Here is a 20,056-nt window from a genome sequence, read left to right on the forward strand (position 1 = left end):
ATTTTTAAGATTAAGATGTCTTCCCTGATATTTCCCTCCTGGTTTATTATTAAAATGTCTTGTACAAAAGTGTCCTAAATAAGGGATTTTCAGAAAACAGCTAGTATCGATCACTGACTTTGGTTTTGCTTTATAAATGTATATTGTATATAAAAGGAGGAGTGACTAGAATCTTGTGAACTCTCACATTCGTGATCTGAGTGTCTGGATGGTTACAATTCACTTCTCATAATTACAGTTGTCTGGTAGTGAGTATACTCTTCTGTTCCTTTAGGAAACTTTACAGGGCTAAGGATGGTTAAACCTCTCCTGGCTACCATAACCCACTGCTTTCTCTCTTCCCCTTCTGCCCATCCTTTACCTCACAAATAATTTAACATAAAAGTGATGGTAAAATCTTTGCAATATAATAAAACAATGTATATAACTCATTACTTCAGTAAATAATATTAATATTCAATTACTGTAAATTAAAGGATTTGGTTCCCCTCCCCTCCGTGGTTTATGTGGTGTTCCTATAGAAAATGCTAGTCCTGTCTCCTCAGCATTGAAGCATCCTTCAGAAATTCCTTTTGGTTTATGTGCCGTTTCACATGCTTTCATTGCCACATGTGATAAGTGTTTACATCTTTTAACAAAATATTGTAGATGTCTTTATGGACCAGTAAAGTGCCTGAGTGGCATGAGCTAGAAATGACACCTAAATTGATAATGTATATACATTTTTATGAACCAAACATCTATCAATCAGCTTCTACACTAGGAGTATTTAGTCTATTAATAGATGAATTGTACAAGAAGCTTGTATATATTTTATATATAAAATAAAACAGTAATACTTACTGGCTCTGAATAGGTGCCATTAGGTTTAGAACTTTGTGCTGCATATCCTGCATAGAACAATTAACATGCAACACATGCTAAATGAGTCCATTACTACTTGGTGAAAAATATAAAATATGTTATTGCTCTGTTACAATTTTTGTATCATGAAAAATTAATGATCAGAAATACTGGTGATACATGTTTAAGGTACGTTTTTCAGTAGTTTTAAACCACTTTCTGTGTGATTGTAAAACAGACATCACAATATGCCATACGTCTTTCTAGTATTTATAGGGTAGATAAGGTGATTCATTGAAGGGAAGAGAGTTCTAAAAATGAAGTTTTTACTTCTTGAAAAGTTTTCTACACTCTCTTTTGTTGCTTGTTGTAACTAAAAATTACTTGGCTTAAAGACACTTGATTCATCTTTATTCCATTGATGTGGATGAGAGTATGTACCTTTTGGCTCATTTAGCAGAGTTTGGTGAGTTGACGATATAGGTACTGCATGCGTTTTTTCAGTTATCCTTGTTTCAGTTGGGTGGCTTCAGGCTTTGAAATAACTGGATGGGAGGAGCCATTCTGTGTTCGGAGCAGAAGAAAGGAAAGGATGAGGGAGAGCCATGGGCTTTGGTTTATAGCTTCGAAGCTCTACAGGAGCAAGGGTAGCAGTAGAATGGGGGACAGACAGCAGAGGCCTAATGTATAGTTTCTAAGCCCAACATAGACTAATGAAGAGCTCCTAAATTCCATGTAGACTTTCATCAAGCAACTCTCGGGAAACATTCTAAAAACAAACAATTTCCAATACTAATAATTTAGCTAAGCTTGATTTACTCCCCAGAAATTTACTGATCAGTAACATGAGAGTACTTGTAAAAAGAATGCTGTTTTAAAGCTGAAATTACTAGAAAAACCAGGAAGTTCAAAGTAAGTGTGCTAGAGTATGGAAGATGTAGTGTCATAAACCAAATGAATCTAGCTAACACAGGCACAAAGATGCAAATACCTGATTTAAAGCATAGCTAATATATACACTGTTAAGGCTAGAATCTGTGGTAACAGCCTTCCAATTTCTGTTGGTTTAAATTTTAATAATTCATATCATTTTTAGAGTAGAACCTTGTTATTTTCAGATGTAGCAGCTCAGTCTTAACCTTTTCCAAAAGTTTAAATAATACGTGCATCCCAGAAGAGGACTTTCTTTTACAGTTATTCCCTTATAAAACTCTTGTGCATCAAAAAGGTAGCGATACACTGAATTCTTGGTCAAGATATATTCATTGTGGTGCAGAGTAGGTGTTCTTGGCCCATTACTTGTGGCATTGTCTTTACCTACAACATTCCGGATATTAATCTATAACTTTAAGACACAGAAGCTGTAGAGATCAATGCTGGTCTAAACCCAGGTCTCTTCTTCTTTGGAGTTAACATAGATAGCTTTATAGCACTGCAAACCCTAATGTGAAAAATATATTGGATTCCTGATGTAAATAATATCTGGATATACCCATCTTAGAGTATTTTCTGATGCCCTTGATTTCAGAGTTCAAAATCTCAGATTAGGTTTGATCTTGCATCTGGGCAGTCTTTCCTGTTCTTGTGTTATCTGGAGTACATGGTTGACAGCAGAAGTATTTGCTTGAAGTATCAGCCCATTGACTATTAGCTTGTGATTGTGTGGTTTATTTTCTGCTTTTAAACTTTCTTCCGGTACTGTCACATGTTATTGCAGAGAAGATAGCCAAAACAGTTTCAAGTAAAACCATGCTATAAAAACCCAACTATTTTAAAAATAAATAAGTCTGAACACATAATATGTTCAGAAACAGATCCATTCTGTTGTGCAACAAAGATGTGCGCTATCTTGAGGATTTTATTAAGTCCGAGATGCTGACAAATGAAATAAAGGCTCAAGAGTTTTGATTTTAAAAGGTTCAGCACAAAGTACTAGTTCAAAGACTGATTATTTAGAGACAGGATTTGCTCATGAAGGAGATCAGATAATTTTATGGTACTCCTTTTGCACACAACCTGCATGCTGATTTGCATGAAGTATAATGGCATTCTTGATTGGAAGAATTGGCTGTTTTTGTATGGGAGGGTAAGGCTTCTGAGAAATAGTCAAGATTAGAAACTGGTATGAGAGAGAGCCCATTTAGTTGCTTGTAAAACTTTGTTTGGAATGTTTTGATTAATTTAACGTGTTAATCAAGAGGATGCACTTAGCCATCGTTACAGCTTGGGGATAGAGAAAGTTGGTTTTATGTCACCTTTATAACTCCTCTGAACCTGAGGTCAGTCAGGGACCAGGCTATTCCTTGTTATACATTAGAGCAGCCTTAAGACTGCTCTAATTTATGTCCAGCTGCTGGTGACCCTAATCAGTTATTCTGGCAGCTGGGGATCTCTGGGGCATAGATATATCCTGGCCACTCCCCCTTTTCCCTGACCCACACCTACTGCAGGGCTGGGGGGGGTGGCATTGGACACTCCACAGTGACTCCATGTCAGCGGGGGATGTTGGAAGAATCCTTCACCAATCAGTTTCGATGGCATTGTGGCTGTTTTGTGCTGCCAGTGTAGGTCCAGGATCCTGACTCCAGTTCTTCCTCAAACACCTGGAAATTTTATGGTGGGTCAGTTCCTTTCCTTTCAGTTCAGCCATTCTTTGTTCTCCCAATCGTCTCTCTGTTACATCTTGTGAATCAAAACATAAAAAGTATATTTAATTACATGACTACAATCATATGTTTTTTTAATTTTAAAAAATTACTATTTATGCAAAATAGATCAAATTTCAAAGAAACTACCACAGATGTATCCACCCTATCCTTAGGCAAAACCCTGAAACTGGAGATGGGCTTTGCTGTGTGCCTTCAAGGTCCGCAATCTTAGGCTCTGTCAGAACAGTTGAGAATGAATTCCAGAGTTTAGGACCATCCACAGAGAACTTATGTTCTCTTCACTTCTGCCTTTAAAAATAAATGTCTGTAAGGAAATATTGAGTGGGGCAGTTACTGTACAACAAAGTATTCAGGATTGAAAGTGTTGCACACTTAATTAGGAAGAAATTTTCTGATGCATTTTAGAATGGAAATTTTTGCAGTCTATTCACCTTTTACTTAATTATTTAAGAATTATTTTATAGTTGGCTAATCCAGTAACTTCTTTGATGTAACTTGATATGCACTAACCCCAAATTAAAATTACTAATATTTTTCTTATATTTTGATTTACGCTAGCTTTAATTGTTTTTTTTTTAATAGTTTGCGGGTTTAAAACAGTGTTTCCCCTCTGGACCACTGTGTTGGAAAAGTAGGCTTAATTTTAGGTCTTAGTTACTGGCTTACTTTGGCTAATGGGCAGGGATGCTGAGGAGGGAGAGGTATGTGCCTTGCACTGCTTCCCTGAGATGAATTTCAGCTGATTAGGGAATCCCTTGACTGAATCTGAAAGGATATACAATCATCAGTCAAGAGGTCCATAGTGAAAAAGTAAAGGAAGTGATCTTGAAGATATATCTTTCTTTCCGAACATATTCTCAGTTTTAGTCTTTAGAGGGATGTGACTCTTAAAGGAGTTAGCCTAATTTGCAAAATTCTTTCTGCTTTGTGATTGCGTGCTTTTGAGAGAATTTGGTTTGGCTATACCCTGAAAGTATGATGTGGATAATGTTATGACAACTTCTGTATTTCGACAACTTGACTTTATCCCTGTGTTCATGGCTTCCTTGGATATTCTCTCTCTTCTGAAGTTTCCCTTGCAGCGACAGGACTTCAAAACTGTACAAAGTTCAGCCATATAAAGGTTGCAGAGTCTGGTCACGCAGGTTACTACAGTGATTCCTGTTGCTGCAGTTGAGGTTTAGTGTCTCTCAAAGTAATTACGTGTAAACCAGAAGTATAAGAGAAATTGCAAACTGTGTTTTATTCTTTGATAGATAACAGTTAAAGTGATTTATAATGGAGACTGGAATGAATATTTTTTCAGTGCAGGAATATCAACATGAAATTGGAGAGACTGAAGTTTCCTGCATTGTAGGCATGCAACACTTTGCTGCAACTAATTGAAAGGTTTTAAATTTTTTTTTTTAAATGTACATTAGTCTAGCAGAGGACATATAGCTACTCACTCTGAAAGTGTGAACTGCAGAAAAAAATCTATTAATCGTCCTAAAGGCTAATGCATTAATGTTACATTCAAAGAAAGTGACTAAGAAAATCTTGGCAGAGAGTTGATTTACATGATTGTTTAGTTTTTCTATCATGCTTGCTAGTATTGAATCCCATGTGAAAATAGTATTTGCTTAGTAACTGTAACAAGTCACACATAGCTAATAACTACTTTACTGTGGTAATCTCATTTTATATTGTTTAATAATAATAATGTTGATTATTCATCCCAAGTTAATTACCATTATTATTACATAGCACTTACCAGTTTGCTACAAAGGAAAATATATTTTATGTAATATCATCTAACCTTTTTGGAAAGTATATGGAAATTGGTTTTGGATCTAATTGAGTGTAGTTACCCAGTAATCTGTAGGCGTCTATAAATGTTTCTTACATTATATGTATCAGGTGAAACCTATGAGTTAGAGTAACTGCAATCAAGCTGCAGCTAGCCATATTCTTTTGTTTGCCCAAATTAGTTAGGTTCGTTTAACTGAATTAAAATAGAAGTTAATTGTATAATTAATTTATACAGAATCTTCTTACAGTTGGCTGACTTTATCTCTTTAAATGTGTGTGTAAAGCAAAAGTGATTATCTGCTAAAGCCAAATAAAATAATTTAGCCAGGAGAAAAACTTCTGAAACTTTTCCTAGATATTAAGTAATTTTATTATAAGTGAATGCCTAATATAGATACCTAGTGTGACCCTGAATAGTTACTTCAGATTATAACACTGCTACATATTCTTAGTCTACTGAAATATAAGATTAACATTACTTCTGATCTACAACAGTTAATTACGGTAAGAATTGCTGCTTTTCAAAGGAGAGTTGTAGCTAAAAATGCATCCTTTGTGACACAAGGCTCCTCCCCCCCCCCCCCGTTCCCATTTTTAGCTGAACGATGGTAATAATCATGAAATCACCTGGGAAGAGTAGGACCTGAGAGAAAACTTTAGGCTCTTAACCCCATCTAGTAATTAGTCATCAACAAATGCCCTGTTTCTAGGTTCACATATATGTTTATTGTTCACATATATGTTTGTTTGCAAATACACAAAATAGGCCAGTCAACATCTCATTTTTGTTACTTAAATGAGAGAAAACTATGAAAAATACAGTTGTGCTTCATGATATGTTGTTTTTTTAGTTTAGAGGTTTTTTTGGGTTTGTTTTTTGCAAATACGTTCAGCTAAGATCTACTGACGTTTTACATTTCACATTTTTGTACAGTCTTCTGCAGTTGGAAAATTATTTTTTTCTTATGACTGAGCAACAGTCCTTCCATAAGATTATTAAATAACAAATTCCTGAATTAACAGAGGCTTTTTTAATCAGCTATATTTTTAATTAAAATGACTGGAAGCTTTCTAACCATCTGGAACACGTACTAAGTATTAATTATCTGGAAAGGCAGTTGCACAATGCACGTATGCTCAACATTTCTGTAGGGTGTAAAGGAAATCTTGGACAATTCCCCTCCCCCCACACACAAATGGCATTCAATAATAACAAAAAATGATAGTCTAATCCTGGGTCCTAGCATTAATGCAATATCTAAATTTGTTGCCTGCAGTTAGAAAGGTAACATTCCAGGCCCAGTTGTTTTCATCCTTTTCCAATTATAGCAACTTTTGAATGAATACTGTATAAACTTCAAGCTAAATATTCACATTTTATGGAAAGATCTAATCCTTTTTACATTGTGTAAATAGGAAACTATTGTACCTCTTCTTCTGTACGTCTGAGCAACTTAATAGTTTATGAAAGGCTACTGCTTATTTTATGTCCCATACATTATGGATCTTGTTCCTGCTTGTTATTGTTTTGACTCTCACTATCCCTTTGTAGCTTTCTAGAATTTACTTCAAATAGTTTTGATCTTTTTGCTTGGGGTGAATATGAGGGAGCAACATACAAACTTTTATCTTGCACTATATTCAAATCCAAACAATTGTATATAGTTATGCTTTTGCTTTTCTCTTTTGTAATATGTTTGTGCTTAAGTTTACAAACATTGTTAATGAAAAGAATACTAATAAAATAACAGCAATGATGTGAATGCAGGGCATTTCCTGGAGATTAACCCATTGATCTTAGAGGTCAAAATGTGCCTTAACATATCTCCCAACTGGTCGATAATCCCAAAGAAACACACTTTCTCAATCATTATTGCTTTATTAAGTTTTTTTCATTTTCAAGAGTTTCTTTTAAGATATTTGAAAAACTAAATATAGCCAATGTTTGGGAAGTTTTGTTCAGATATATACTTGAGTGATCAACAAAATGAATTGTGAAAACTTTTAAAACTCAGTGCTGTGCAGACTTTTGTGAAGAGTGTGTATATGCCTGTGCGTGTTAAGAATCGATCAAAGAGTATTAACTGACATGTAGTTCATTATGCAGAGGGAATACTCTGGTTGGTAGTTACCCAGTCTTCCTTACATGTGCTCAGCTATACGTTTTTAGAGAGAAGAGGTGAGACTCTTGGGAGAGGAGCTGTGAACATGGTGAATGTTATGTTGGACTGTTAAAATTTAACTTTGTCAGAAACTGGCTGCAGTAGTGAACAGGAAACTTCAACGAGTCGAAGAGCGATACTGGACTTTTCCATCATCTGGAGGAAAGAGAATGAATCAATACCTGACCGTCAAGTTTTGAAGTAAAGAAGCTTGTGTGCACCTGCCTTCAGTCAGATTTAGCCACTAGAACAAGTAAAGAAATATGGAAGGTGGGATGCAAAACTCCTGAAAAACGAATATATCACTAGAGAAAATAAATAGTCACGTCCTCACAAGAGACAACGAAACCAGAAAATGAAATCTGAGGAAACTAGAAGGAGAGACTGGGACCAGAGACTGTGTTCCAAAGGGACATTGTGGAACTGGATACCCTAACCAGTGAATAAAACAACAACCGATAGAACAAAACAGCTGAGAGACTTTAGGAAGAATAGACAGAAATTTACAACAGTTTACTTTGTTGTTCAGTGGACCGGAGATTATAAAAACAGCTAAATTTGGGAATGGACCAATCACACCAAAGTCATGATGTCTTTTATGGATGCTCACTGTCACCCAAATAGGTTAATCATACACAAATCGTCTTAAAGGGAAAAAAAAGACTAGTAACCTGGAAAAGATTGTAATTCAAAAAGAAGAGTTTTAATTTTAAAGATCAAGGGAGAAAGAAAAAGGATGGATGGCTGCGTATGAAAGCTGTGGGGCACTTTGAGTTGATGTTTAAGGTAAAATACAATTTTCATACTAAAGTACTATTACTAATTTTTGTTGGTTTTGATGTTAGTGTGACATGAATAATTGGTGCTAAAGGCATACAAATATTTATGAAAACAACATTTTTAGTAGTGTTAATGGAAATAATATTTGAGTTAAATCAAGTGTCAGAATTTGTATGTATAAAGATTCCATGTTAAATCAAAAGGACATGTGCAAGACCGTCTAATCTGCATGAAGACAATGGGGAAAACTGCAGATTAGAAAGCACTTTGCGAGTTTGTCACTGTAATGTTTTAAGGACTGCTTTTTACCTACCTATAAGGAAAGAGACTTTGCAATTGGAAACATTTTTGTGCATAAATGAAATGTTCTATTTGGATTTATATTTGAATGAGATGAGAATCTACTATGTAACAGGTATAGGAAATTTAAAAGGACTGATACAGAATCGTAAAGGTTTCAAGAAATGATCTGTGTATAATTTAAGGTATCAAAAATAAACCAACATTTATCTTGGATGTGATTCTATTATTGCTCATTCATTCTTTCCTCCTTATTTCAGTGTTGAAAGTACCAATCAAAGGTTATATTCTGATAGAAAAGCTGTCTGGTGTGTTGTTCAGAATTAAGTTTAAAATACCACATGTAGGGTGTATCCATTTACTTCTGGCTGTTTACTAGGTTTGTCCATCCTTGTTGATAGAAAGTTTCAAACTACAGAATATCTGAAGACCAATTCACATTCATAGGCCAGCTGTTAACATTCAAATATGTAATTATTATGATTGTCTATCTTTTATACTAAGCTCCTCCAGACTTTACCATAAATTCAGCCTTCTGTTAGAGACTGAAACTCACTGTTTGTGGATCTCAACTGCACTTGTTGGTGATGAGATGGGCAGCCCCTTTTTAAAATTAGGATTGAAAGCACGGTTAGATTTTAATGTGAGCTGAGTGTATGGATACACCTTTAAATTTAATTCATATATGGTTTTCTGCATTTCATTGTGGCCTCTGCATTGCTTCTGAAAATTAACATGGAAAAATTCATTTTATGTTCCTATCTTATATTCTTAAAGCAAGGTGCAGGTATTTAACCACTTTCTGTCAAATGGCCCTGTAACAAAGCTATCCAAAAGAGTGTGAGATAATTTTGTGCCTGTGAATTTTATTCTGCAGGTCCCAGCAGAGATGGTACCATCAGCGAGGATACCATTCGAGCGTCTCTCATTTCAGCAGTGAGTGATAAACTGAGATGGCGGATGAAAGAGGAAATGGATCGTGCACAAGCTGAGCTCAATGCCTTGAAGCGGACAGAAGAAGACCTGAAAAAAGGTCACCAAAAGCTGGAAGAGATGGTAACTCGCTTAGACCAGGAAGTGGTAAGCTGATTGAGAAAGCAATGCCATATGTCTTGATTTCCAATAGTGAACTGAACCATGTATGTGTAAAGTCTGTTTTGAGTATAATGGATGTTTCCAGGCTTCCAGTATGTCAGTTTTAAAATGTCACCTTTTTTGAGGGGGGTGTTTGAGAGAGAGCAAGAAAGGTAGATGGAAATGGAGTTAAGACTATTCAACTCACTGTCCAGAAAATCCACTTTATTATTTTATTTAGCAGTAGGGAAACTGTAATACGTTTTGTTGAAGGATGTGTATTCCTGAAGATGATGCTGATGTAGGGATGTGTATAACTTTCTGCCTCCAACTTCTGAACAGTAATGGAGACCATTTTTACTATATCCTGATACTACCACTGACTCGTGATCTTATGCAAGTCACTTTAGCCTTTCTGCTTTACTTTATGCATCTTTACAAAGAGAATGTGAAGATAAGTTAATTAGTATAGCATTTTCAATAAGCAGGTGCTATACAAGACATTATTTTTGTCAACTAAACTGGCAGGTGTGTGACATTACAAAAAAATAAAAATTTATCGTATATACTCGTTCATAAGCCGAATATTTTTGGTAAAAAAGTGATGCATCAAAGAACAGGGGTCGGCTTATAAATGGGTCTACACCAAAATTTGATGATTTTAAACTCTATGGAATCATTGAATTGAATATCTAATACATTGTCGCTTTGTTTACCTGGAGCATCGGCAGGCCTGGAGCCCCTCAGTTCCCTGTAGCCCCGGTTCGCCGCTCCCATTGGCTGGGAATGGCGAACCGCGGCTACAGGGAGCTGAGAGGCTCCAGGCCTGCAGACGCTCCAGGTAAACAAAACATCCCACCAGTGGCTTACCCTGACAGGCCGGGAGGCAAAGTTTGCCGACCCGTTTATTGGTGTCAATACTGCAGCCTTTTAAAGTTGCAAAGGCTTTGTTTAGTGGATTATATTGGCTTGAAGTGGACCTCATAAGTCTCGAGCCAATATGAAAATATAACGTGCAGAATCGATGGAATCTCTAATAAAATTGAAATAGCCTGTTATCCCTACAGACATGCCAATCTACAGGGCTGCTTTGAAATAAACAAAGAACAATAATAATTTTGACAGTGATAAAGCAGGTGACATTCCTGTATAAAGTCCTACAAAATCTATAATTACAATAATAATAATCTATTTTCATACTAGTATTTAAAATGAACAACGGTGAAATCAAAAGAGAAAGGTCTTCTTATCATGCAACGTTCAAACTTAAAGTTGTTGAATATGCAGAAGCAAACAATAATTGTGCTGCTGCTCGTGAATTCTGTATCAATGAGAAGCAAGTAAGAGAATGGCAAAAAAATAAAACACTAAGACATGCCAAGAAGCAAGAAAAAATGTCCAATGAGGTGCGCTTCATTTCCTGAGCTAGAGAAAGATCTCAATAATTGGGTTGTTGAATTTAGACAAAATGGGTACATTGTCACTAGAACTGGAATTCGTCTGCGTGCTCTGCAAATGCGAAAGACGACAAATACAAGTCAGTAAAGCCGTCAGTGTTTGTTGCATCAGCGGATTGGTGTACTCGCTTCATGAACCGTCATGGTCTCTGTCTTTGTCAGCGAACAGAGATAGCGTAAAAGCTGCCTAGAGATCTGGAAGAAAAAATCAAATCTTTCCAAAGGTTTATTATAAAATATCGAAAGGAATATGCATTTGAACTGTCACAAATAGGAAATACAGACGAAACACCTGTGACATTCGATCTCCTGAGCAACAGAACAGTAACTGGTGTTGATGAAAAAAACAGTTTTAATTAAAACCACAGGCCATGAAAAAATCCATTTTACGGTGTTTGGCAAATGGATCAAAGCTCCCTCCTGTTGTTTTTAAAAGAAAAACTTTGCCTAAAAACATGAAATTTCCTGCTGGTGTCATTGTACGTGCACATGAAAAGGGCTGGATGGATGAAAGTGGGACTGTTGAATGGCTGGAAAAAGTATGGAATAAGAGACCAGGAGCACTTTTCAAGAAATCTGCTATGCTTGTTTGGGACATGTTCAGCGCACACAAGACGGATGAGGTGAAAAATGTGGCCAAAAATATGAAAACTACTTTGGCTGTAATACCTGGAGGCTTAACTTCAGTTCTATAGCCGCTTGATGTCTGCCTGAACAAACCCTTTAAAGATAGGCTACGCAAAATGTGGGCTGAATAGATGTGCTCAGGCATGGCGAAGTTGACAAAAGGCAGGAATCTTACGAAGCCCGAAATCAATCTGGTCGCCCAGTGGATCAAGGACGCGTGGGTGTCCATTCCCTCGGAAATGGTAGAAAAATCATTTAGGAAATGCTGTATCAGCAATGCACTCGAGGGGTCAGAAGATGATGCCATATTTGATGATGACACAACGGAGGCTGATAAGGAATCTGACTTTGAAGACGACACTCCCGACATCTACGATGACAATGCAGGTGCAACTGTGACTGAAGCAGAGTTTAATGAACTGTTTGGTGAATCAGTCTGATTCAGACTTTGAAGGATTTTAAGACTTTTTAAAGTCTCATGTTGTTCTAAATTACTTCTTTTAAATACCCATTTACTGATTTTAAATGACTGTAATTTTGAAGGTGAATACATATTTGTTCAGTTATTATTATAACAGGTTTTTTGTTAGATTACATTAAAATAATTCTAGCAAAACTTTTGAGTATTTCTTGTGATGCCAGCTTTTAAAATATAGCAGGGGTCAGCAAACTTTGGCTCCCAGCCCATCAGGGTAAGTGGCTGGCGGGTTGGGACGTTTTGTTTACTGCAGGCACGGAGCCCCTCAGCTCCCAGTGTCCACGGTTTGCCGTTCCCAGCCAATGGGAGCTGCGGGAAGTGGCACCACTCAATGTGTGGCAGCAGTCAAAAAAGCTAACAATGTTAAGAACCCCATTAGGAAAGAGATAGAAAAGACAGAAATATGCCACTATAAAAATCCGTGGTACATCCACACCTGGAATATTGCATACAATTCTGGTTGCCCCATCTCAAAAAAGATGCATTAGAATTGGAAAAGGTATAGAGATGGGCAACAAAAATGATTAGGAGTATGGAACAGCTTCTATGTGAGGAAAGATTAAAAAGACTGGGACTTTGCTGCTTGGAAAAGTGACAACTAAGGGGAGTCTAAAAATCATGAATGATGTGGAGAAAGTGAATAAGTGTTATTTACTCCTTCACATAACACAAGAAGCAGGGGCCACCCAATGAAATGAATAGGCAGCAAGTTTAAAACAAACCAAAGAAAGTATTTCTTCACACAACGCACAGTCAACTGTGGAACTCATTGCCAGCGATGTTGTGAAGGCCAAAAGTATAAGTGGGGATCAAAGAAGAATTCAATAAGTTCATTAAGGATAGGTCCATCAACGGCTATTCGCAAAGATGGTCAGAAATGCAGCCACACGCTCTGTGTGCGCCTAGCCTTTGACTGCCAGAAGCTGGGGGTGGACAACGGGGGATGGATCACTCAAAAATTGCCTGTGCTGTTCATTCCCTCTGAAGCACCAGGCACTGTCCACTGTTGGAAGACAGGATACTGGGCTGGATGGACTATTGGTCTGACCAAGTATGGCTGTTCCTATGCTCTTAACCTCACTCACACTATGCCCCTCACTGTGTGTGGCTGCTCACCTTCCTTCAACTGCATGTGGCGCTTGTGCACGGGGAGATTGAACAGGAGTTTCAGGAGGGGAGGGGATTAGAGTAGTCTGGTGGGGGATGGGGCCTGGAACCTCTGCATTGAGACTTCTGCACATCAGAGGCTCCTCCTGGTACTGCTGCCTTGGTATACTAGGAAGCTGTGGCAGCAGCAGCACCAGAAGGAGCCATTCATGTGCCAGTACCTCCGCATAAAAACAGTCACTTCCCAATCCTTGCCGCTGTCTCAGCTCTTTGGTGCACTGTGGCAACAGCACTGGGAAGCACTTCAGTCTCCAATGTCATGGCATAGAGGCACTGGACTCCATCCCTACCTCAGTCTCCCTGCATAGCCCTGGACCATCAAGCCAACAGCCCCCACCCCCCCCACAACAAAAAGTGTCTTCTATCCCTCATGCCCACATATCCCTGTTAAACTAGTCCTCATACTTGCTAATATCTCATTATGTCTCCATAACCAGCACTCATTCTGGCCTCCCACATTTTTGCTCATCCTATCTTGGTTTCTGAACTACATCTCTTCCCCATCCCCTGCTTGCCATCTTGCCTCCACGGGGTCTCTGTGTTGAGTCAATAAGTCTGCAAGAGAGCCTTGCAGCACTGGAGAATGGGAGTTGCTGTTAGAACTGGACAATTATAGGCTAATCTTGGGAAAACTTAACTGTAGGTTATCTTGAATGAAGGGGGATAACTATTTTTGTGGGTTACTTTTGATCTTGTAAAGTTATCTTATGTCCAAGATATTATCCAGATCTATGTGTAATCCCTATTTTGAAACTTGTGGGGATTTTGCTTCTTTAACTAGAGGGACCTAAGAAAAAGTGAGGAAAGCAGGACAAAATTACAGAAAGGAAGGAGCATTTTTCAGTGTTTTCATTGTAATAGTTATTAAAAACTTTAAAAGTATATGAAAAATTCAGTTGCCCTCTGAAGGATTATTATGCTAAAATTGTAAACCAAATTCAATCGTTAAAGTGCAAAATGGAGGAATTTCTGTCCTGTTTAAGTACGAAACAAACACAATCTTAACTATGGGGTTGCTACCAGGCCTTCCATAATTTTGCATTTATATATCACTTTTCATCCCAAAGGAGAGCAGAGGCAGTCACAAATGTGATACAATATGTACAACACTGAAATGTTAGCCACCTTTGTGATAGATAATGGGAACCAGCCAGACAACTGGCAAATGAATCATGGCATAACCATAGCCAGTATAGTATAAAATAAGTACATCACTCTTATTCCTATTTATACATTTTAAAAAAGCATTCAGCTTTAAATTACGGGAAATATCCAGTCTATGTGGTGGTAGAATTTACAGAGTAAAACCCTAATACAAGTGAGCAGAGAAACTGAGCCATCTAGAGTTCTTCAAATGTGTATCAAAGTAAAATGTAAGAGGTCCTCTGGATCTCAAGAACTTTAACAGAACAAGTATTTTAAATATGTTTTTAGGCTGAAGTTGATAAGAACATTGAACTTCTGAAGAAAAAAGATGAAGAACTTAGTTCTGCACTGGAGAAAATGGAAAATCAGTCAGAAAATAATGACATAGATGAAGTTATCATTCCAACAGCACCACTTTACAAACAGATCCTGAACTTATATGCAGAGGAAAATGCCATTGAAGACACCATCTTTTACTTGGGAGAAGCATTGAGACGTGGGGTTATTGACCTAGATGTCTTTCTAAAGGTAGGTTTCTCAAGACACTTTTGAATGTGCATTGAAAGTTACGTATTTGACTAATGTTTTGGCACTGAAAATTCCTGTGTCTGTCCCGAGATTGTGTTGTTGGGCTTTTTTGGCCAAAGGGGAACTAGTAGGTCTAAAAATGTCTGCATTTTTTTAAAAAAGGGAACTTCAGTTTATAAAAGGAATGTCACTGCTTGTGAAATGTCCCTAGTTAACAGCATTGTAGACTAAAGTCCTGTGTTAATAGGCCAGGTGTAATGGTGGAAGTGCCAGTGTGCCCACCTTCCTTTATCAATGTACCTTCACCCTGATTGTGGAGAAACTAAATGTAAAGGTAAGCAGTTATTCAGTCAGTCTCCACCCTCATTCTAGACTTTGGTGCCTTTGCTGAAACAGCTAAGAGTTTGTGGTAGTGTGGATACAGAAATGGACGCAGACCACCAACTCATTTCCCATAGCCTAATACTCCACCATGTTCATCTTTTTCTTCCTTACATCGGATTTTTCTATTCCGAGCAGAGTTTCAAATGCTTGAGTGGCTTTGAATCAAGACATAGCCGGATATTAAAAGATGAGTAAGAGGACAGAATAAAAAACACTGTTTTAGGCATTGACTTCAGTTGGCTATTGGAGGTTGTCTGATTCTGAGGCAAGCAAACCATATGTATGGATAGACAAAGAGATACCCAGAATCCACTTCTATAAAAGAGAAACTGCTCATTACCACTGCCTGCCTATGGATTTGTTTATTTATAAGTGTGGTGAAGATTTGACATAGCTTATTAGCTCAATGTGGCAGTGAACTATTTTTATAGGTGGGGCATAGAAAAGGGAAAGAAGGGGAAGAGGACAGTCGCAGCTTGTCACCTGCTTAGCTGTGGTTATCAGGCTGGGTTTTATAGGCATTACAGCAGAGGTGAGTCTTAAGGGAGGCATTTGAAGGAAGACAAGGTGCATGTGGGAGAAAGCCTGGAGGCTTTTTTTTTTTACAGGAGAAGCTGACAGGCGAGCAGTAAGGGTGTGGGACATTGGCAGAGCAAAGGAAGTGATATATGTCACAGTAAGTTACTAGGTTAGGAAGGGTGGGGTGAAGTTGTGAAGGATGCAGGGGTCAACCTATGTGGAACCAATATGCCTTTAAGCCTTCACTCAACTTAAAAACAGGAATTGTAACAAATCTGACCAGCTTTCCATTCCATAAAAAGGTAGCTAACACCACATTGATTCACTTTTAAAAAACGTATCTCCAGCATGGAATGGTAGTATAGATATTTTTAAATGGCTAGTGCAATAGAAGGCCTCATCCCTATGAGTCTGTTTTCATTTATAACCTAACAGGTAGCATGGAAATATTGATCCAAACTTTTTGGAATTATAATTCACAAGTATTTCAAACATCTTTTGGCCCTATGCATAAGAAATCCTTCTAATTAGATGGGAGGCATATAGCAGATATTGAGAGTGACTTGATTTTGACCAGTTAACTGAGCAACCAGGCATTTTGTCAACCCGCTTAATGACTGTCTTGGGGTGCAGGAAGGAAAAGCAGAGGGTTTGGAGTTGCTGATCATAGTCTTGTCTTAACTTATAGGTCAAAGCATTTAAAGGGAAGTTGATAGGCTAAATGTTTAATTAAGGATCAGGATAAAAAATATCATGGGGTGGGCAAAAAGATACCCCACCTTTATTTTGCAGGTGAATAAATCCAGTGATTTTGAAACAAAGTATTAAAATTAAACTGATTCAATAAAACTATTTAACTTTTAAAGCTAATTGTTGTGTACCCATCTTAGTTAATACTCCTTTTATATTTCTCAAATACAATGCCTAAGGGACTCAAAAGTCTAGTAGTCTGCACCTAGGCAATCAGTCAGGAAATAAATACTATTGGTTCTTTTTTTCTAATAATAGAAGTTCACTGACATTCCAATTTGGGCTGAGACTTCAAATCTGGGATTCATCTTTAGCATCCCATGTATGGAGAGAGCAGCTTGGCTCTTGCATTCACCAGTGTGGTCTTCACCTCAGCTTCAGACAAGTATTGTCTCATGGGGGGCACAATGATAATCTCCAGTGATTCAATTTAATTTGTTATACTCTTGTGGAAGTAGAGCAAGAACTGAAAGGAATTTGAGGGGATTTCAATGCAAACAGTGTCTTCTGTGAGTAAGAGTCAGGCTAGTTGTTAGCCTAATAACGTGAGATTTGTAGAAGCGAGGATTGTGTGAGGCGAATGGGAAAGAACTGTGTGAGAAGTTCCTGTGACCTTGTGTAGATAAGTATGGAATGTAGACTAGAGTCTAAATAGATGTGAAAATAAGATATCAGGATGACCTATGTATAAACAAAATGCAGCTGTTGCTCACTATTGTATGTAACAAAAGGTATAAATGCTTACTGTAATTGTTTACCTGGAGAGAGACCGGCCTGCGGGGGGGGCGGGAACCCTGTGTCCTAGTGCACTCTCTCCCTCTACACAATTGCTTGAGAATAAAGTATCTGACTTTGCTGCACCCAACCAAAGAGAGTGAGAACTCTGTTTTTCTCTGACACTCTCCATACATCTGAATACATTTTTACCAGATACTTAATTCACTAAAAATAAACCATAGTGAATGATAATTTAATTTGATAGCACTTCCTTTGCTAAGAAATAGCAATGAACTGTGTGTTGCAGTTTGCAGAAAGTGTAAAGTATTTTACTTTGGGACATATCTTGAGGTCCTTACTCTGTGTTTACTCAAATCAGGATTTGGCCCTGAAAGTCTAAATATTCATTTCCAAAAATAAACATCACATTTGGCTCTCAGATTATCCAAAGTATTAAAATTTTGGATTGCAGATAATCTCTGATTGTAATGAAGGCCATAAAGTTGATGGCTATACTAAATTGTATCTTCTCTTTCCCCAGCATGTACGTCTTCTGTCACGCAAGCAATTCCAGCTGAGGGCACTAATGCAGAAGGCAAGAAAGACTGCTGGACTCAGTGATCTGTACTGACCTCTCAGACTTTAACTGGGAAGTAGGGCTCCTTATGAAACAGTCACTCTCTTTTTCTTTTAATCAGTAGGTGCCCAGAATAAGTTATTACATCATTCAAATGTAAGATATTTTGAATTAATAATATATTTTCTTTTTCTTTTTGGTAAAGACTAGCTTTTATTAATGCACTTTCTATTCCCTGTAACCTTTTTTGTGTTGGTGGATTAATGCTAAATAAAACTTGTTGCATAGTTTTTTTTTTTTCTTATGTTTTTATGTAGAATATATACTTCCTTTGCAAACAGATACATCTTCCTAGTTTGTGCAACTTTTTATTTCACTAACAAACATACGTATCAATAATATATTGCTGAGACCTGGAAACATCTTTTCTTTGGTGTCCAGAACTAGGAAGAATAAACACAGTTGCTTTAAGTATGGCTATGTCATGTCATTTTAAAGTTTATTATAAATGAATGAAAGAGCAGGATGCCCAAAGTAAAGGCTTGTCTTCTGTGCTATATCTTGCAGGGTGACCATAGCAAAAACTGTGGTGATTTTTTCCCCCATTCTATCTAGATATTACAATCAAATATCACTCACTGGTAGTCTTGCAGTTTGTAAAAACAGCTAGACAAAATAGCGAACATTAACCTTAAAAATTATGCTCAGATACAGAACGCTTTTACTCATCACCACCTCATGGAAGCTTGAAACAAATCTATTTCCTTTAAATTGTTTATGCTGCAAATTGCTTTCTATAATTAACACTAATGGATCCTGCTCTTTTCCCAGGTGACTAATTAGCTTTGCTTCCTTAGATTAGGGCTGGTGTGGGCTACCTCAACAAATCCTTCATGGAAACCAAATTTTCCCTGTCCTTTTCTCATTCAGATGAAGTGCAGAGGTCATATACTCTAAAGGGCCCAAAACAAGGAGCACTCACACTTCCCTAAGCAAACTGCCCTGTTTTCATGCTAAATGAAATAACCTTCCTCTTGTAAGAGGCCAAAGAAATCCATGTGTATCTCCCAAAAGAAACTGATGAAGGGAAATTGCCTCATCCTTATTGGAGGCTGACTCTGAAGACACCTCCATGAGGAGTTTAATGCAGATGACATGAGCTACTTCTTTTGCAGTTGGATCTATGGCCACTAGTCCTTTAGGTTCTTTTTCATTCAAGATGGCAGTTTTGGTTGAGGTTTTTTTACTGTCAGATAAGTACAAGAAACTGTCTCCCCCCCACCCCCTTTCCCAAATCTCCAGTAATTATTTTTCCTCCAACTAACTGGTCCTGAGAAACATGCCCAGCTTTCACATTAATCAGGAGCTGTGTATACCTCCCTACTTTCTTTCTGGATCTAAAGTGGGACAAAGGATCCTGTACTTGTGGTCTGTTTCTTTAAATTACAGTCCAAGGGCTGTAACTTACTAATTCAATTTATTTTTTCTTGAGGAGGAAGATACATCGTGACTAAAGTCAGCTTGCTACTTGAATTTAGGGCCCTTATTAGTAGAGTACTTGGAGGTATTCCCTACAAAAAAAGGTGACTTTTTTCCTCCCTACCTTTAATAAGGTTTTCAGGGAGTATCTATAGTAATCTTTTCCCCCACTCTTATTGCTGGTGTGTATGGTTTGTTAACGGCTTCTATTAGTGCATTAAGTTTTAGGGAAGCTGCTAGCCTGCTTCCATGTATGCACTAGCAGCAGACACTTCTATTATGGCATACCTTTGTTCTGATTCATTTGCCTGTCAACCACCTGTGGAGAGAGGATGGATCCCATTAACACAGATTGCAGAGTTAGTCTCAGTTCAGTTTTTCAGGTAAGGAAAAAATCCCCTTGTTTTTCTTTTGGAATGTAGTTTGCATTGGTTTATTTTAGCTTAATAGCAAGGATGCACTTCAAAAACTTGAAGTATTTTGTGTTTTTTAGTCTTAACCTTGAGTACCAAAAGTTAAGCTACTAAATCCATATTTTACAGGTCAAAATATAGAAAACATGCTATTCAAGAGTACTGAGCCCCTGTAGTCTCGGCTCAGCTATTTAC

The 20,056-nt window shown here is 37.5% G+C and overlaps 1 protein-coding gene and 1 long non-coding RNA gene across 2 annotated transcripts in view; one reads left to right on the forward strand and one right to left on the reverse strand.

Annotated features, from left to right (window-relative positions):
* The window catches only part of TSG101 (tumor susceptibility 101), a 53,507-nt gene extending 35,248 nt beyond the window's left edge, over positions 1-18,259 (forward strand). Inside the window, exons 8-10 of the mRNA XM_005293945.5 lie at positions 9,423-9,625; positions 14,783-15,022; positions 17,934-18,259. Coding sequence (XP_005294002.1) covers positions 9,423-9,625; positions 14,783-15,022; positions 17,934-18,023 — 533 coding nt within the window. The 3' untranslated portion in view covers positions 18,024-18,259. The remainder of the gene's footprint in view (positions 1-9,422; positions 9,626-14,782; positions 15,023-17,933) is intronic.
* Positions 1,904-19,767, reverse strand: LOC135982995 (uncharacterized). Its single transcript, XR_010600492.1, has 2 exons — positions 19,737-19,767; positions 1,904-3,525 (listed from the first exon to the last, which is right to left on the reverse strand). It is a non-coding gene; the product is annotated as an uncharacterized LOC135982995 (long non-coding RNA).
* Positions 19,768-20,056: the final 289 nt, after the last annotated feature.

Source organism: Chrysemys picta, chromosome 4 (genome assembly GCF_011386835.1).
Source record: "Chrysemys picta bellii isolate R12L10 chromosome 4, ASM1138683v2, whole genome shotgun sequence".
NCBI lineage: Eukaryota > Metazoa > Chordata > Testudines > Emydidae > Chrysemys > Chrysemys picta.